The sequence below is a fragment of the Macaca fascicularis genome, chromosome 14 (genome assembly GCF_037993035.2).
Source record: "Macaca fascicularis isolate 582-1 chromosome 14, T2T-MFA8v1.1".
NCBI classification, from domain to species: Eukaryota; Metazoa; Chordata; class Mammalia; order Primates; family Cercopithecidae; genus Macaca; species Macaca fascicularis.
In genome coordinates, this window is record NC_088388.1 from 56,508,984 (window position 1) to 56,523,699 (window position 14,716).

General features: G+C 44.4%; 1 protein-coding gene and 1 pseudogene across 5 annotated transcripts in view; both read left to right on the forward strand.

Moving 5' to 3' along the window:
- Positions 1–1,469: 1,469 nt before the first annotated feature.
- Positions 1,470–14,716, forward strand: part of TMEM41B (transmembrane protein 41B) — a 30,220-nt gene continuing 16,973 nt past the window's right edge. For all 5 annotated transcript variants that reach the window (XM_045371468.3, XM_074014380.1, XM_005578650.4 and 2 more), the window contains exons 1-2: positions 1,470–1,783; positions 13,765–13,882. In XM_045371468.3, coding sequence (XP_045227403.2) covers positions 1,663–1,783; positions 13,765–13,882 — 239 coding nt within the window. In that variant the 5' untranslated portion in view covers positions 1,470–1,662. The remainder of the gene's footprint in view (positions 1,784–13,764; positions 13,883–14,716) is intronic.
- Positions 3,625–4,642, forward strand: LOC141408479 (proline-rich protein 13 pseudogene; annotated as a pseudogene).

Sequence of the window (14,716 nt, forward strand, 5' to 3'; positions counted from 1 at the left end):
TGTAGAGATCTTTCACCTCCCACCCTGGTTAGCTGTATTCCTAGGTATTTTATTCTTTTTTTTTTTTTTTTTTTTTGAGATGGAGTCTCGGTCTGTTGCCAGGCTGGAGTGCAGAGTCACGATCTCGGCTCACTGCAACCTCCGCCTCCCGGGTTTAAGCAATTCTTCTGCCTCAGCCTCCAGAGTAGTGTGCACCACCATGTCCGACTAATTTCTGTATTTTTTTTTTTTGAGACGGAGTCCCGCTCTGTTGCCCAGGCTGGAGTGCAGTGGCGCAATGTCGGCTCACTGCAACCTCCGCCTCCTGGGTTCAAGCGATTCTCCTACCTCAGCCTCCTGAGTAGCTGGGATTACAGGCGTCCACCACCACGCCCGGCTAATTTTTTTGTATTTTCAGTGGAGACATGGTTTCACCATGTTGGCCAGGCTGGTCCTGACCTCCTTACTTCAGGTGATCCGCCCGCCTTGGCCTCCCAAAGTGCTGGGATTACAGGCTTGAACCATCACGCCGCCTGGCCAATTTTTTGCATTTTTAGTAGAGACGTGGCCAAGCTGGTCTCGAACTCCCGACTTCAGGTGATCTGCCCGCCTTGGCCTCCCAAAGTGCTGGGATTACAAGCATGAGCCACTGCACCTGGCCTAATTTTTGTATTATTAGTAGAGACAGGGTTTCACCATGTTGGCCAGGCCAGTCTCCAACTCTTCACCTCAGAAGATCCACCCGCCTTGGCCTCCCAAAGTGCTGGAATTACAGGCGTGAACCACCGCGCCTGGCCTCCAAGTTACTTTCAAGAGGTAACCACGGTGAGTAAGCTGAATGTGCTCTGAGGGGTAGAAGCAGAAAAAGTACGTGTGTAAAAGGCATGTTTCCGCTTAGTTTACGAATGAGCTAAATGTAGAGCTGACTTGGGTTTAGTAGTAAGGAGGGGGGGGCAGCAGGTAATGCAAAGCGGTTAGCTTTGGGAACAAGACAACCTGGAGTCTAAGCCCATTTTTGCCATCCTGTGACCTTCACAGGTTTTACGTAGCCCTCTCTGAGCCTTAGTTTCCTGAAACTCAGGCAGGTTTTGCTCAGCCTTTGTATTTTCCACCATATTTTGACCAAGCACTCTGGCGCCTCCAAATTGAGGACAGCAGCGGCGGAACTGACGTAATGGGCTGAATCAGCCTCAGCCGCGAAATGCCGACTAATCACAGGCACTTCCGGCGGCCTGGACAAAAGGTTTGACGTCCCGGGGACCGCACTTCCGGGTAATTAAGGCTGAGCTTTGGACGCCAGGGCCAGTGAGCCGCAGCCGGGTGACTTGGGTGCCGCGACTGCGCATGCTCTCGCCCCGGCGCCATGTGACTACCTCTTTCCCGTAGGTGGGGCGGGGCACTGAAAGGGGCGGTCCAGGACCCTGACTTGTCTCGCGGTTACTGGGCCGGCACAAGCGCGCGAGGCTCGGGGGCGGCACGGGGCGGGGTTTAGCCTGGGGCGGGCGCTGCGGGTGTTTGCAGGGAGTCGCTGTGCTAGCTAGGTTGAGGTCGTCCCGGGTGAGGCGGTCGCACCGGAAGTGGATCTGGCCGTGGCGCTTCGGCGTAGTAAGGAGCCTGCGATAGAATTTTGTTGTTTAGGGGGCGCGGCACCGCACCGCTTCTTTCAGCTTCCTTGCAGCTGCCATGGCGAAAGGCAGAGTCGCCGAACGCTCGCGGACGGGGGCTCACCACACGACCCCCGTGGGGGACGGGGCAGCGGAGACGCGGGGTCCCGCGGCGCCTGGCCGCGGAGATCACCAGAAGGGTGAGTGGGCCCAGGGAGCAGAGCTGGGGGTGGGCGGAGGCTTCTGTGTGTCCGGAGGGAAAAAGGACCCCCGCAGGTCTCGGAGAGTTGTGGGGAAAGAGGGAGCCTGCTGGCGCAGGGGCGGGAGCAGAGACCGTGAGGGAGTTGGGCTTGGGCGCTCGCGCAGCACAAGGCCGTACGCCTAGTAGGTGCATTGTAAATGCTGTTTGAGTACAATTCACTTAAAAGAAAGGATGACACTGGCTTGTTGACGCTCAGGTAGATTGTAAGGTTGATAATAACGACTCTAGGCAGAGCTGGAAGGAGCTGTACTGTAGCATTCGTTGCGTTGTTTATACAGATGAAGAAACTGAGGCCCAGGTGGGTATATGACTTACAAAGTCATAAAGCCAGATCAGTGAAGTAGTAGTTAGGAGCAAGGACTTAATACTTCCAGGTGGCAGGTGGTGTGTGAGTCCCTGCCCTACTGTTTTCTTGTGATCTTGGACTTGGTAACTTTCAGAAAACCTCAGTGTCTGAACTGTGAAATGGGGATAATAATAATATCTACTTAATAGGTGGTGCGTGGGTTAAACGAAATAATTCACGTAAAAGATTTAGAGTAATGCTTGGATATGAAGTGGGGGCTAAATAAATATTAGCAGTTACTTAGTTACAGCTGAGGTCACTCATTCTAAAGTTTTTTCCCCCTACTACATCCTGACATTTCTCACGGCTTTATTTTTGGTTTTTGTTTTCTCTTTATTCCTACTGCCTCTATAATTGCAGAATCTCACTCACGGCTTTAAATACTGTTTTAAGGAAAAAACTGTGCCTACAAACTACTTTGATTCCGTGTTGGCCTGGAATTGTTCTTTAAATGATTTTAAAGCTTATAAACTTGAAGTGATCCTAAGAAGTTTGTCTGTAGCTCACACAGGTGTGTTCCACCACCAGTGATGGCTAAGGAGAGCTTTAAGAGTGTGTAGCAGAAAATGTTAATGTATTTTCAAATAATTTAAAATGTCTCCAACAGTCTAATTTGACTCTGTCACCTTTATGTATTTGGTATTTTTCCAGCTTATATACACTGAAGCCAGGTAACTTCATATAACTTCAAAAACAGAGAAATGAATCATTGTTAATGTATAAATCAGCTCTGAATAAAAGATTGTTTTGAAGACTCTACTACTGAGGGTGACATATTCCAAGGTCTGCATTTTCTGAAAAAGTGTTTTCCAGATAGGGCATCCCTAAAAATTGACATCTCATTTGAGGTAGCAGCCAGTTTTACTATTCATGATGTTTACCTAAAGCTATTCAAAAAATAAAACCTTGAAACTTCCAAAGTACTCTTATTTTTTTATCTTATTTTATTACAACAGAACATTCAACACAATTATTCTTATGATGCTGTCACATGACATCTATAGATCACAAATCTATAGGAAGACAGGGAAGGGATGTGAAGGCATGCCTTCATGGTGAAGTAAGGCCTGTTTTTAGTGGCTTGAGACACGGCCTCGCTGTGTCACCTGTGCTGGAGTGCAGTGGCATGATCATAGCTCGCTGCAGCCTCAGCCACCTGGGCTCGGGCGATCTTCCCACGTCAGCTCCACCAAGTAACTGGGACTACAAGTATGTGCCACCATGCCCAGCTAATTATTTATTTTTTATAGAGAAGAGGCGGGCCAGGATGTCTTGAAGTCCTGGGCTCAAGTGTCTTCCTGCCTTGGCCTCCCCAAATGCTGGAATTACAGGCATGAGCCATTGTGCTTTGCCAGGTAAGTAAGATTTGCATAAGTAGAGAGAAGGGAAGGGTGTTCCAGGCTAGGAGAAATAGAGTAGTAGGATTGAAGGTTAGTGTGAAACTTTTATGTGTGTAGGTAAGATTACCTTGTCAAGAGCAGAGGGTTTCTGTTGGGTGTCAGTAGGCGATGAAGTTGGCCTGTTCAGGATGGTGTCAGAATGTTCCTGTAAATTCCATGATACTTGGAAATGCATTTGTATTTTATTAAGTGACATATATAACTTTGGCAAATAAGTAGTTGTCATCATATGTATGTTTGAACTATTTTACACGCTGTCTGCAATGTTTGCACATTTAGTGGATTCCTTACCATTACTCTGGCCTCTAGTCTCAGAGCTGAGCCTAGTAGTCTGTGGACCACTTTGAATACTTGAGTAAGGCAGAAGTAACATGGAAAGTCTAATTTTTGCATGATGAAGATGAGAGAGCAGACAGGAGGTGGAACTAGTTAAGAAGCTCTTGAGGATGCATCAAGCCCAGGCGGTGGTGGAAAGGCTGGAGGACACACCTAAACATGCGGAATCCCAATGCCGGGAAGCCAGGGCCAAATCCATATCCCCCCAACATCGGGTGCCCTGTAGGTTCCAATCCTGCCCACCCACCACCTATCAACCCACCCTTTCCCCCGGGTCCCTGTCCTCCTCCCCCAGGAGCTCCACAGGGCAATTCGGCTTTCCCCCCAGGTTGGCCCCTCATCCTGTGCCACAGCCAGAGTATCCAGGATGCCAACGCTCGGGTCCCTACCCTCCTCCATACCTACCACCTGCCCCTGGAATGCCTCCTGTGAATCCTTTGGCTCCTGGCATGGTCAGACCAGCAGTGATAGTGGACAAGAAGATACTGAAGAAGATGAAGAAAGCTCATAAAAAGATGCACAAGCACCACAAGCATAGCAAGCATTCCTCCTCCTCTTCCAGCAGTGATTCTGACTGAATACAGGCCCTGGACCCTTCCCTCAGGTCTCACCAGTTCTGCTCTCCTATCAAGCTTCAGATGCCATGTTGTACTGGGGGAAAGTAGCCGTTGTGCTCTCCATCCCCTACCCCCACCTGAGCTTCACCATGCTGTTGAGCCCTGAGTGGTGAGGGAAAATGGGAAGAGGATTGCCATGGCCTGGCCATCTTGTTGCTGCTTGGATAGATCATATAGCTAATGAGTTTAGTAGGGGAGCTATTTTTTGAAGATGATGAACTAAATGTTGAAGACAAATTTGAGATCTGTAAAATGTGATTTTTTACTTCCACTTATAATACTTGTGATTGGGGAGGTTTGTGGAAATTTAATTATGATGAAAAACCTCTATCTTTTTTTTGTTTTGTTTTGAAACGGAGTCTCGCTCTGTTGCCCAGGCTGGAGTGCAGTGGTACGATCTTGGCTTACTGCAAGCTCCACTGCCCGGGTTCACACTATTCTCCTGCCTCAGCCTCCGAGTAGCTGAGACTACAGGCACCCGCCACCATGCGGGGCTAATTTTTTGCATTTTTAGTAGAGATGGGATTTTACCATGTTAGCCAGGATGGTCTCGATCTTCTGACGTTGTGATCCGCCCGCCTTGGCCTCCCAAAGTGCTGGGATTACAGGTGTGAGTCACCCGTGCCCAGCCTGTGTTTTTCAGTATATAAGTCATGACCCTTGTGAGGGGTGTGAAATCAATTTGATGGATAATCAAAAATAAGCATTTTTAAATAATGGAATAGAAGAGAAAATATCAGTGCTTTGGGATTAAATGCTGGTTTTAAAAATTTTTTTAAATCTTTTCTTGAGTTATATATATATATATATATACACCAGGTCATATACATTACTTAGGCTGATATGGTGGCTCATGCTTGTAATCTCAGTACTTTGAGAGGCCGAGGCAGGCAGATCATGAGGTCAGGAGTTCAAGACCAGCCTGACTAACATGGTGAAACCTTGTCTCTCCTAAAAGTACAAAAATTAGCTGGGTATGGTGGTGCACACCTGTAATCCCAGCTACTTGGGAGGCTGAGGCAGGAGAATCACTTGAACCTGGGAGGCGGAGGTTGCAATGAGCCGATAGCACGCCACTGCATTCCAGCCTGGGTGATAGAGCAGTACTGGTGTAAGTAGCTGTAATGCTAAAAGGCACGTATGTGTAATGTGGCCATAAGAAGGCACATTATAAATGTGTTTGCTATAAATTTAAATGTAGATGTATAAAAACAAGATTTATGACTTTTTAATCTATGTTTAGAACTCTTGTTAGAATTATACCCAAGGATTGTTGAATTATAATTGCCAGCATTCTCTGTTTACCAGTTTGTGCGAAAGGAGAACCTCAGAGTGGAATGTCATTAGGCTTTATTGCACCCTCATCAGTTGTTTTCTTGTGTTACTATAGAATACAATGCTTGAGAAAGTTTGCCTAATTTTAGAGAGTGAGGAAAATATCAAGTTAAACTTAGATCTTAATTTTGTTCAAATGTCTATATATTTCATCATTCAACTATAATAAGACAGGTAGCAATTAGAGACCTGTCTACTCAAGGAAAACTCAGGGTAATTAATGTTCTTTAGTCCAGTTAAACACTAACTCCTTTCACTCATCTTATTCTTTACTTTAGTACTGGTAAATTCATAATGTAAAGAAAAATATTATAGTTTTAGAGCTAGCATACTAAAAGCCTTATTTAATTTTTAACTTAAGAGGAGTACATTAGCCTGGGTTTGATGGCCCACACATGTAATCCCAGCACTTTGGGTGGGCAAGGCAGGAGGATTGCCTGAGCCCAGGAATTTGAGATCAGCCTGGGCAACATAACATAGTGGGACCCTGTCTCTATTAAAAAAAAAAAAAAAAATACAAGAATTAGCTGGGCATGATGCACGCCTGTAATCTCAGCTACTTGGGAGGCTGCGATTAAGAGGATCTCTTGAGCCTTGGAGATCCAGGCTGCAGGGGGCCGTGATTGCACCATTGCACTCTAGCCTGGTTGATGGAGACCCTGTTTCAAAAAAAAAAAAGACTATTACCTATTTAAGTCTTTTAAAATAGTTAGCTGCACATGTACAGGATAGAAGGCTGACTGTAGGCCGGGCACCATGGCTCACGCCTGTAATCCCAGCACTTTGGGAGGCTGAGGCAGAAGGATTGCCTGAGGTCAGGAGTTCGAGACCAGCCTGACCAATATGGTGAAACCCTGTATATACTAAAAATACAAAAATTAGCCAGGCATGGTGGCAGGCACCTACAGTCCCAGCTATTTGGGAGGCTGAGGCAGGAGAATTGCTTGAACCTGGGAGGCTGAGGCGGAGGTTGCAATGAGCCAAGATGGCGTCACTGCACTCCAGCCTGGGTGACAGAGCGAAACTCCATCTCAAAACAAAACAAAAGCTGACTCTTTTTCCATCTTTTTGTTTTTTCTTTTTTTCTTTTTGAGAGGGAGTTTCACTTTTGTTACCCAGGCTGGAGTGCAATGGCACGATCCCTGCTCACTGCAACCTCTGCCTCATGGGTTCAAGCGATTCTCCTGTCTCAACCTCCTGAGTAGCCGAGATTACAGGTGCCAACCACCGTGTCTGGCTAATTTTTTATATTTTTAATAGAGACGGGGTTTCACCATGTCGGCCAGTCTGGTCTCAATCTCCCGACCTCAGGTGATCCACCTGTCCTAGCCTTCCAAAGTGCTGGGATTACAGGCATGAGCCTCTGCGCCCTCCCCCTTTTCCCATCTTTTAATCTTCAACAAAATTTCCACAAACTCCATGAATCTTGCCTTCACTCTAGCCCAGTGATCTTGCTTTCCTATAAACTAAATGCCCCTTTTAACTCTACTCTTCCTTGTCGGGGGAAGGGGAATATCTAGCTAGCTAATGGTGGCATCAGCTTCTTAGGAGCACAGAGTGAACAAAGCATTTGGTACTCAATAGATGTTTAGCGGACAGCGCTAATCACAACTATATTTAAGTACATAGCTTGGATAGAAGTTCTAAAGAGAATTGCTAAGAAAGGGGGGGAAGAGCCATCATTCTTTCTTAAAAGTCATTCTTATGTATGCAGATATTTTCAGGATAAAAAAAATTATGAATGTCCTGGTGCAGTGGCTCACACCTGTCACCCCAGCACTTTGGGAGGCTGCGGCGGGTGGATCACCTGAGGTCAGGAGTTCGAGACCAGACTGACCAACATGGTGAAAACCCGTCTCTACTAAAAATACAAAAAAGTTAGCTGGGCGTGGTGGCAGGCGCGTGTAATCCCAGCTACTCCCGAGGCTGAGACAGGAGAATCGCTTGAAGCCAGGAGACGGAGGTTGCAGTGAGCCGAGATCATGCCACTGCACTCTAGCCAGGGTGACGGAGAGAGACTCCCTCTCCAAAAAAAAAAAAAAAAAAAAGGTTTTGAAGGTTTTAAAAAGATGCTTATAATATTAAATTATTTGTGTTAGTTTTTCTTATACTCTGCACCTGATTCTAGCAGGAAAGTAAGTTAAAACTGGGCTGGGTTGGCCGGGCGCGGTGGCTCAAGCCTGTAATCCCAGCACTTTGGGAGGCCGAGACGGGTGGATCACGAGGTCAGGAGATCGAGACCATCCTGGCTAACACAATGAAACCCCGTCTCCACTAAAAATACAAAAAAATTAGCCGGGCGTGGTGGCGGCGCCTGTAGTCCCAGCTACTTGGGAGGCTGAGGCAGGAGAATGGCGGGAACCCGGGAGGCGGAGCTTGCAGTGAGCCGAGATCGCGCCACTGCACTCCAGCCTGGGCGACAGAGCGAGACTCCGCCTCAAAAAAAAAAAAAAAAAAAACTGGGCTGGGGTAAGTTAATTGGATTTAAAAGTAGCATACTTTTAGATGGATTTAAAAGTAACATAACTTTAAGAAGTATATAATGTGATGTGTATCTCCAAAACAGTTTATTATCTATGATTTGTCTATAATTAATAGCTGTCACCCAGGATGGAGTGCAGTGGCACAATTTTAGCTCATCACAACCTTCACCTCCCGGGATCCAGCAATTCTCGTACCTCAGCCTCCCCAGTAGCTGGGACTACAGGGGTGTGCCACCACGCCTGACTAATTTTTTATATTGTTAGTAGAGACAGGGTTTCACCCTGTTGGCTAGGCTGGTCTTGAACTCTTGACGTCAGGCGATCTGCCCACCTTGGCCTTCCAAAGTGCTGCCATTACAGGAGTGAGCCACCACACCCGCTCTATAATTATAAATTATCATAATGGACGTCCTGAAAAAATATACACTACTTGTGTATATAATGTGTCTTTACTTTGATGTCAACCTATAGAAAACTCAATATTTATATTTATATTACCCTCATTCCTTACCTAGTTTATTGAATAGCCTTTTATTCAATAAAATAGAAAAATAACTATTTTAGCCTTGTGAAAATGGTTTGTGTTTAAATAGGTTTTCTAGCCCAGTTCAATGGCTCATACCAGTAATCCCAGCACTTTGGGAGGCTGAAGCAGGAGGATTGCTTGAAGCCAGGAGTTCAAGACCAGCCTGGGCAAAATAGTGAGACCTGGTCTCTAAATACAAAACTAAAAAATTGCCGAGTGCAGTGGCTCACGCCTGTAATTCCAGCAGTTTGTGAGGCCGAGGTGGGCGGATCACGAGGTCAAGAGATCAAGACCATCCTAGCCAACATGGTGAAACCCCATCTCTACTAAAAATACAAAAATTATCTGGGCATGGTGGCAGGCACCTGTGATCCCAGCTACTTGGGAGGCTAAGACAGGAAAATTGCTTGAACCCAGGAGGCGGAGGTTGTAGTGAGCCGAGATCACGCCACTGCACTCCAGCCTGGGTGACTGAGCGAGACTCCATCTCAAAAATAATAATAATAATAATAATGATTTAATTAACCAGGCATGGTCACAAACACCTGTGGTCCCAGCTAGTCAGGAGGCTGAGGCAGGAGGATTGAAGTTGAAGGCGTTCAACTCCCAGGAGTTGAAGGCTGGAGTGAGCTATGATTGCACCACTGCACTCCAGCCTGGGCAACAGAGTGAGACACTATCTTATAAAAGTAAATAATAAATAAATGGGATTTATATTTATAAACCAAAACAACATTTTTTGTTCAATTGGATTTAGTACACCCTGATGTTTTTGCAACTTTTTGCTGATTATGCTTTTTTAGAGAATATAACTTATGAGTGAATATAACTTATTAGGAGGCCTCAAGATATATATTAAATTAGATAGTAACCAGAGCATAAATGTAACAGACATTTAGCCATTTGTTATTACAAGATTCTGCAGAGACCTTTTCATGTTTGACCTGAGATGCTTAAAGTGTGTTTTTAATTCTCTGTGCTCCTAAAAAGCATACATATCAGTACGTCTGTGGGTTAATGAACTAGAGTACTAAGAGATAGGCATGCTTGGTTTATTGTTCCACCGAAAGTACCTTTTGTCCTATATTATGATCCTCTTCCTTCCTGCAATAAATTTCAGAAATAAGAGATGAGCAAATCTTCTTTTTGAGATTAACATGAAACATAACAAAGTTAGAATAATAGGGACTGGTTGGAGGCCGGGTGCGGTGGCTCACACCTGTAATCCTAACACTTTGGTAGGCAAAGGTGGGCGGATCACCTGAGGTCAGGAGTTCAAGACCAGCCTGGCCAACAACGTGAAACTCTGTTTCTACTAAAAATACAAAAATTAGTTGGTCCTGGTGGCACGTGCCTGTAATCTCAGCTACTCCGGAGGCTGAAAGGGGAGAATCACTTGAACCTGGGAGGCAGAGGTTGCAGTTAGCTGAGATCAGGCCACTGCACTCCAGGCTGGGAGACAGAGCAAGACTCCATCTCAAAAAAAAAAAAAGAAGAAGAAGAATAGGGACTAGTTGGGAAGTTAGACTGATTGTTTACTGAAAGTGGGAAAAGATAATTTAGTTTTTCACATAACTAAAATCTTATAGAAAACTTGCTAAATTTAACGAATAGGTAAGAATAATTTATATTTAGTATTATCAAAGCACTAACCTAAGCAATTCTTATTTCAAGAGAAATTACAGGTTAATTATAAATAGATATTAAAATGCTTTGGAGACTGGGCACGTTCACTCACGGCTGTAATCCCAGCACTTTGGTAGGCCAAGGTGGGCAGATCACCTGAGGTCAGGAGTTCAAGACCAGCCTGGCTAACATGGTGAAACCCCCATCTCTACTAGAAATACAAAAATTAGCTGGGCGTGGTGGTGCACGTCTGTAATCCCAGCTACTTGGGAGGCTGAGGCAAGAGAATCACTTGGACCAGCCTGGCTGATATGGTGAAACCCCATCTCTACCAAAAATACAAAAACAATTAGCCAGATGTGGTAGCACATGCCTGTAATCCCAGCTACTCAGGAGGCTGAGGCAGGAGAATTGCTTGAACCTAGGAGGTGGAGGTTGCAATGAGCCAAGATCACGCCACTGCACTCCAGCCTGGGCGACAGAGCGAGACTCCTTCTCAAACAGCAACAACAACAACAACAAAATGCTTTGGAAATACGCTTCACATTATTTGGTTCCTTTTAGAGATAGGGTCTCACTGTGTTGCCCAGGCCAGAATCAAAGTTCTGCGCTCAAACGATTCTCCTGACTCAGCTTCTTGAGTAGTTGGGACTATAGGTGTACACCACCACCACTATGGCTCAGGAATTTTTTTTTTATAACTAGATAGTGCAGTCTCCTTCTTTAGGCCTCTTACTTGTAAAAGTGGGCCAGATTTTAGCTTTTCAAACTTTAATGTGTGTGAAGATCACATGAGTATCATTAAAATGCAGATTTTTGCTTCAGTGGGAATCTGAATTTCCATCAAGCTTCCTGATAATGCTGATTCTTGTAGTCTACCAGTAGCAAGGAGCCAGTTGGTTTCTATTTCTCTATGTGTTCAACACAGAATTTAGTAATACCTAGTCAGGGCTCAGTGGTACATACCTTAGTCCCAGCTACTTGAGGGGCTAAGGTGGGAGGATTGCTGGGGCCCAGGAGTTCAAGTCCAGCCTGGGCAACATAGGGAGACCCTGTCTCTTCGGGGGGAAAAAAGTTAGCAAAATCTTACTAATTCCAATTGTGGTAGTGAGACAAGGGATAAAATGAAGCTTATCTTTTATTTAGTCAAGACTTTTTGGTTGAAAGGAATAGACATCAGTTTAAACTAAGAAAAATAAAAAGGAAGATTGTTAAACAAGAGAAAAAGAATATAAGAAATAATCTCACTGAGCAAGAAATAGAGGTAGGCATCAGGGGAAGTGGAACATTAGAAATCAGCAAGTAACTTAGCTATATTTCCCAATTCTGCTTCTCTGGGTTTCTGTTCCAACCTCTCCTATTTTCTGATACATGTCTTTGGCTTACCACTTTGGCTTACTGTGTCCTCCACCATTTAACCTTTTAGCTCCAAGTCCCACTGTCCCTTGACAACCAGTATCTCTTTTTTTTCAAATTATCAAGAGAAAATCTGGTCAGCCAGTAATGATTTGTTTCTACTTGGGTCAAGTGTCCAACCCTGGGCCAGAGAGCCTTCTGGGTTTGGGAGGGTAGAATGTAAGAATAGGGGCTCCTGAGATTGGCCCCCTTATGGGACAAGGGAAGGGTGTTAATTCAAAGGAAGGGAGACGGGGTAGAGCAGCAATGACAGCTGTCTAATACACATTTATAAACTTTTATGAAGAAGGATTTGCTAAAGTAGTAGAGTATAGGCAGTTCAGTACTTTTAGGATACTTCATAAAAGTATGTTTGAAAGCCACCTGTGCAATAGTTGAATCCATTTTAAGGGAACTAAAAATCATAAATCTGAATTATAGTATGCATTTTTTTTTTTTTTTTTTTTTTAAGAAACGGAGTCTCGCTTTGTCACCTAGGCTGGAGTGCAGTGGTATGATCTCGGCTCACTGCAAGCTCCACCTCCCGGATTCACGCCATTCTCCTGCCTCAGCCTCCCAAGTAGCTGGGACTACAGGTGCCTGCCACCACACCCAGCTAATTTTTTGTATTTTTAGGAGAGACAAGGTTTCACCGTGTTAGCTAGGATGGTCTCGATCTCCTGACCTTGTGATCCGCCCACCTCGGCCTCCCAGAGTGCTGGGATTACAGGCATGGGCCATTGTGCCCGGACATATAGTATACATATTTTTAAATACTTTTGAGTATTATCAGTGTACACAAGGGATAATGGTAAAATAAAAATTGAGTCACCCACTCCTACCTCTTCCCCAGTGAGCACAATGTAAAGTTGTCCTGGCCTCCGCGCTATTGACCAGTTCCTGGCAGAACAGCCCTGTACTTCCTTCTACTTACTGTTTCCTGAATCTCATTCTGTACTTTTATTGTTCATATAATTTTTTAAGCTAATACTGAGATTACCTTTTGTGGGACTACAAATATTCTCCCATTGTTGGAGTTACAGAGGTACCCAAAACATTTGAGATTCAAGTTTATATTCTGATGCATTTGGTATAAAGAGAAAGTGTAACATTTCTCCAGTTGCATTTGTGAATATCTGTGTTCTTAAAACAGTTGAAGTAATTGCCAAATTACCTCATTTTTCCAAAAGGGCCATTTTGTCTATGCTGTTGGCTCCCAGTATAGAAATATGAAATTGACAGTATGTGATAAAATTTAGAACATTTAGAACAATGTTCTTTTTTTCCCCTTTGGCTTATCAGTAAGCCAGTGCTACAGACTCTGGTGTTCTGCTTTTTCATACTTCTAAAATGGATGTATCCCCCAAAAGTAATATGTCCAGTTAATAAACTTCAAGTACTGTACAGTGCTTAAATTTAATTAATTTTTTTTTTTTGAGATGAAGTTTTGCTCTTGTTGCCCGGTCTGGAGTGCAATGGCTCTTATCTCCACTCACTGCAACCTCCACCTCCCGAATTCAAGCGATTCTCCTGCCTTAGCCTCTCAAATAGCTGGGATTATAGGCATGCACCACCATGCCCAGCTAATTTTGTATTTTTAGTAGAGACAGAGTTTCTCCATGTTGGTCAGGTTGGTCTCGAACTCCCAATCTCAAGTGATTTGCCTGCCTCGGCTTCCCAAAGTGCTGGGATTACAGGCGTAAGCCACCACGCCCAGCCCAGTGCTTAAATTTAATGTCACATCGTTTTAGGCAAAAGTACACACCATTATCTGGAAGGAAAGCATTTATAGAAATTACTTGCTGGCATGTCTTTCTTTATATTTATCTTAATTATACCTTCTTTTTTCTTTCAGAAAAATCCTGGGCAGAAGCTGGATCAGCAAGAATGTCACTCCTTATATTGGTGTCCATTTTCTTATCTGCAGCTTTTGTTATGTTTTTGGTATATAAAAATTTTCCTCAGCTTAGTGAGTAAGTATGGGAAATAAACTGAAAATGTATAGATATTTATAAGATGAAAGTGGATTAAGGCCAAGTGCAGTGGCTGACACCTGTAATCTCAACACTTTGGGAGGCCGAAGTGGATGGATTGGTTGAGTCCAGGAGTGTGAGACCAGCCTGGGCAACACGACAAAACCCATGTGGAAATACATACATAAATATGTGTGTGTGTATATTATATATATATGTTAAAATATACACACACACACACACACATATATATATATTTTTTGAGACAGAGTCTTGCCCTGTCGTCCAAGCTGGAGTGCAGTGGCGTGATCTGAGCTCACTGTAAGCTCTGCCTCCCAGATTCAAGCAATTCTGCCTCAGCCACCCGAGTAGCTGGGATTATAGGGGTGGGCCACCTCATCCAGTTAATTTTTGTATTTTTAGTAGAGACGGGTTTCACCATGTTGGCCAGGCTGGTCTCAAACTCCTGACCTCAGGTGATCCACCTGCTTTGGCCTCCCAAAGTGCTGGGATTATAGGCGTGAGCCACTGTGCCCAGCCTGGAAATACGTTTTAGAAGGGCAAAATATCCCAGAGCTATTAAACCCTAGTAATACCACCCTGGTATAATCATAGATTATATAAAGGACTACTAAGATGTAGTTAGACTTTCAACCAGGGCCAGCCTGATGTGGTAATGGAGAACTATGAAATGTGTTTTAAAAGTATCAGGAAGGACATGTTTTCTCCAAATTGCCTTCAATCACAATTCTTTTTTTTTTTTTCTTTTCTTCATTTTTCATTTTTTTTCTTTTCTTCACTCTATCGCCCAGGCTGGAGCACAGTGGTATTAAT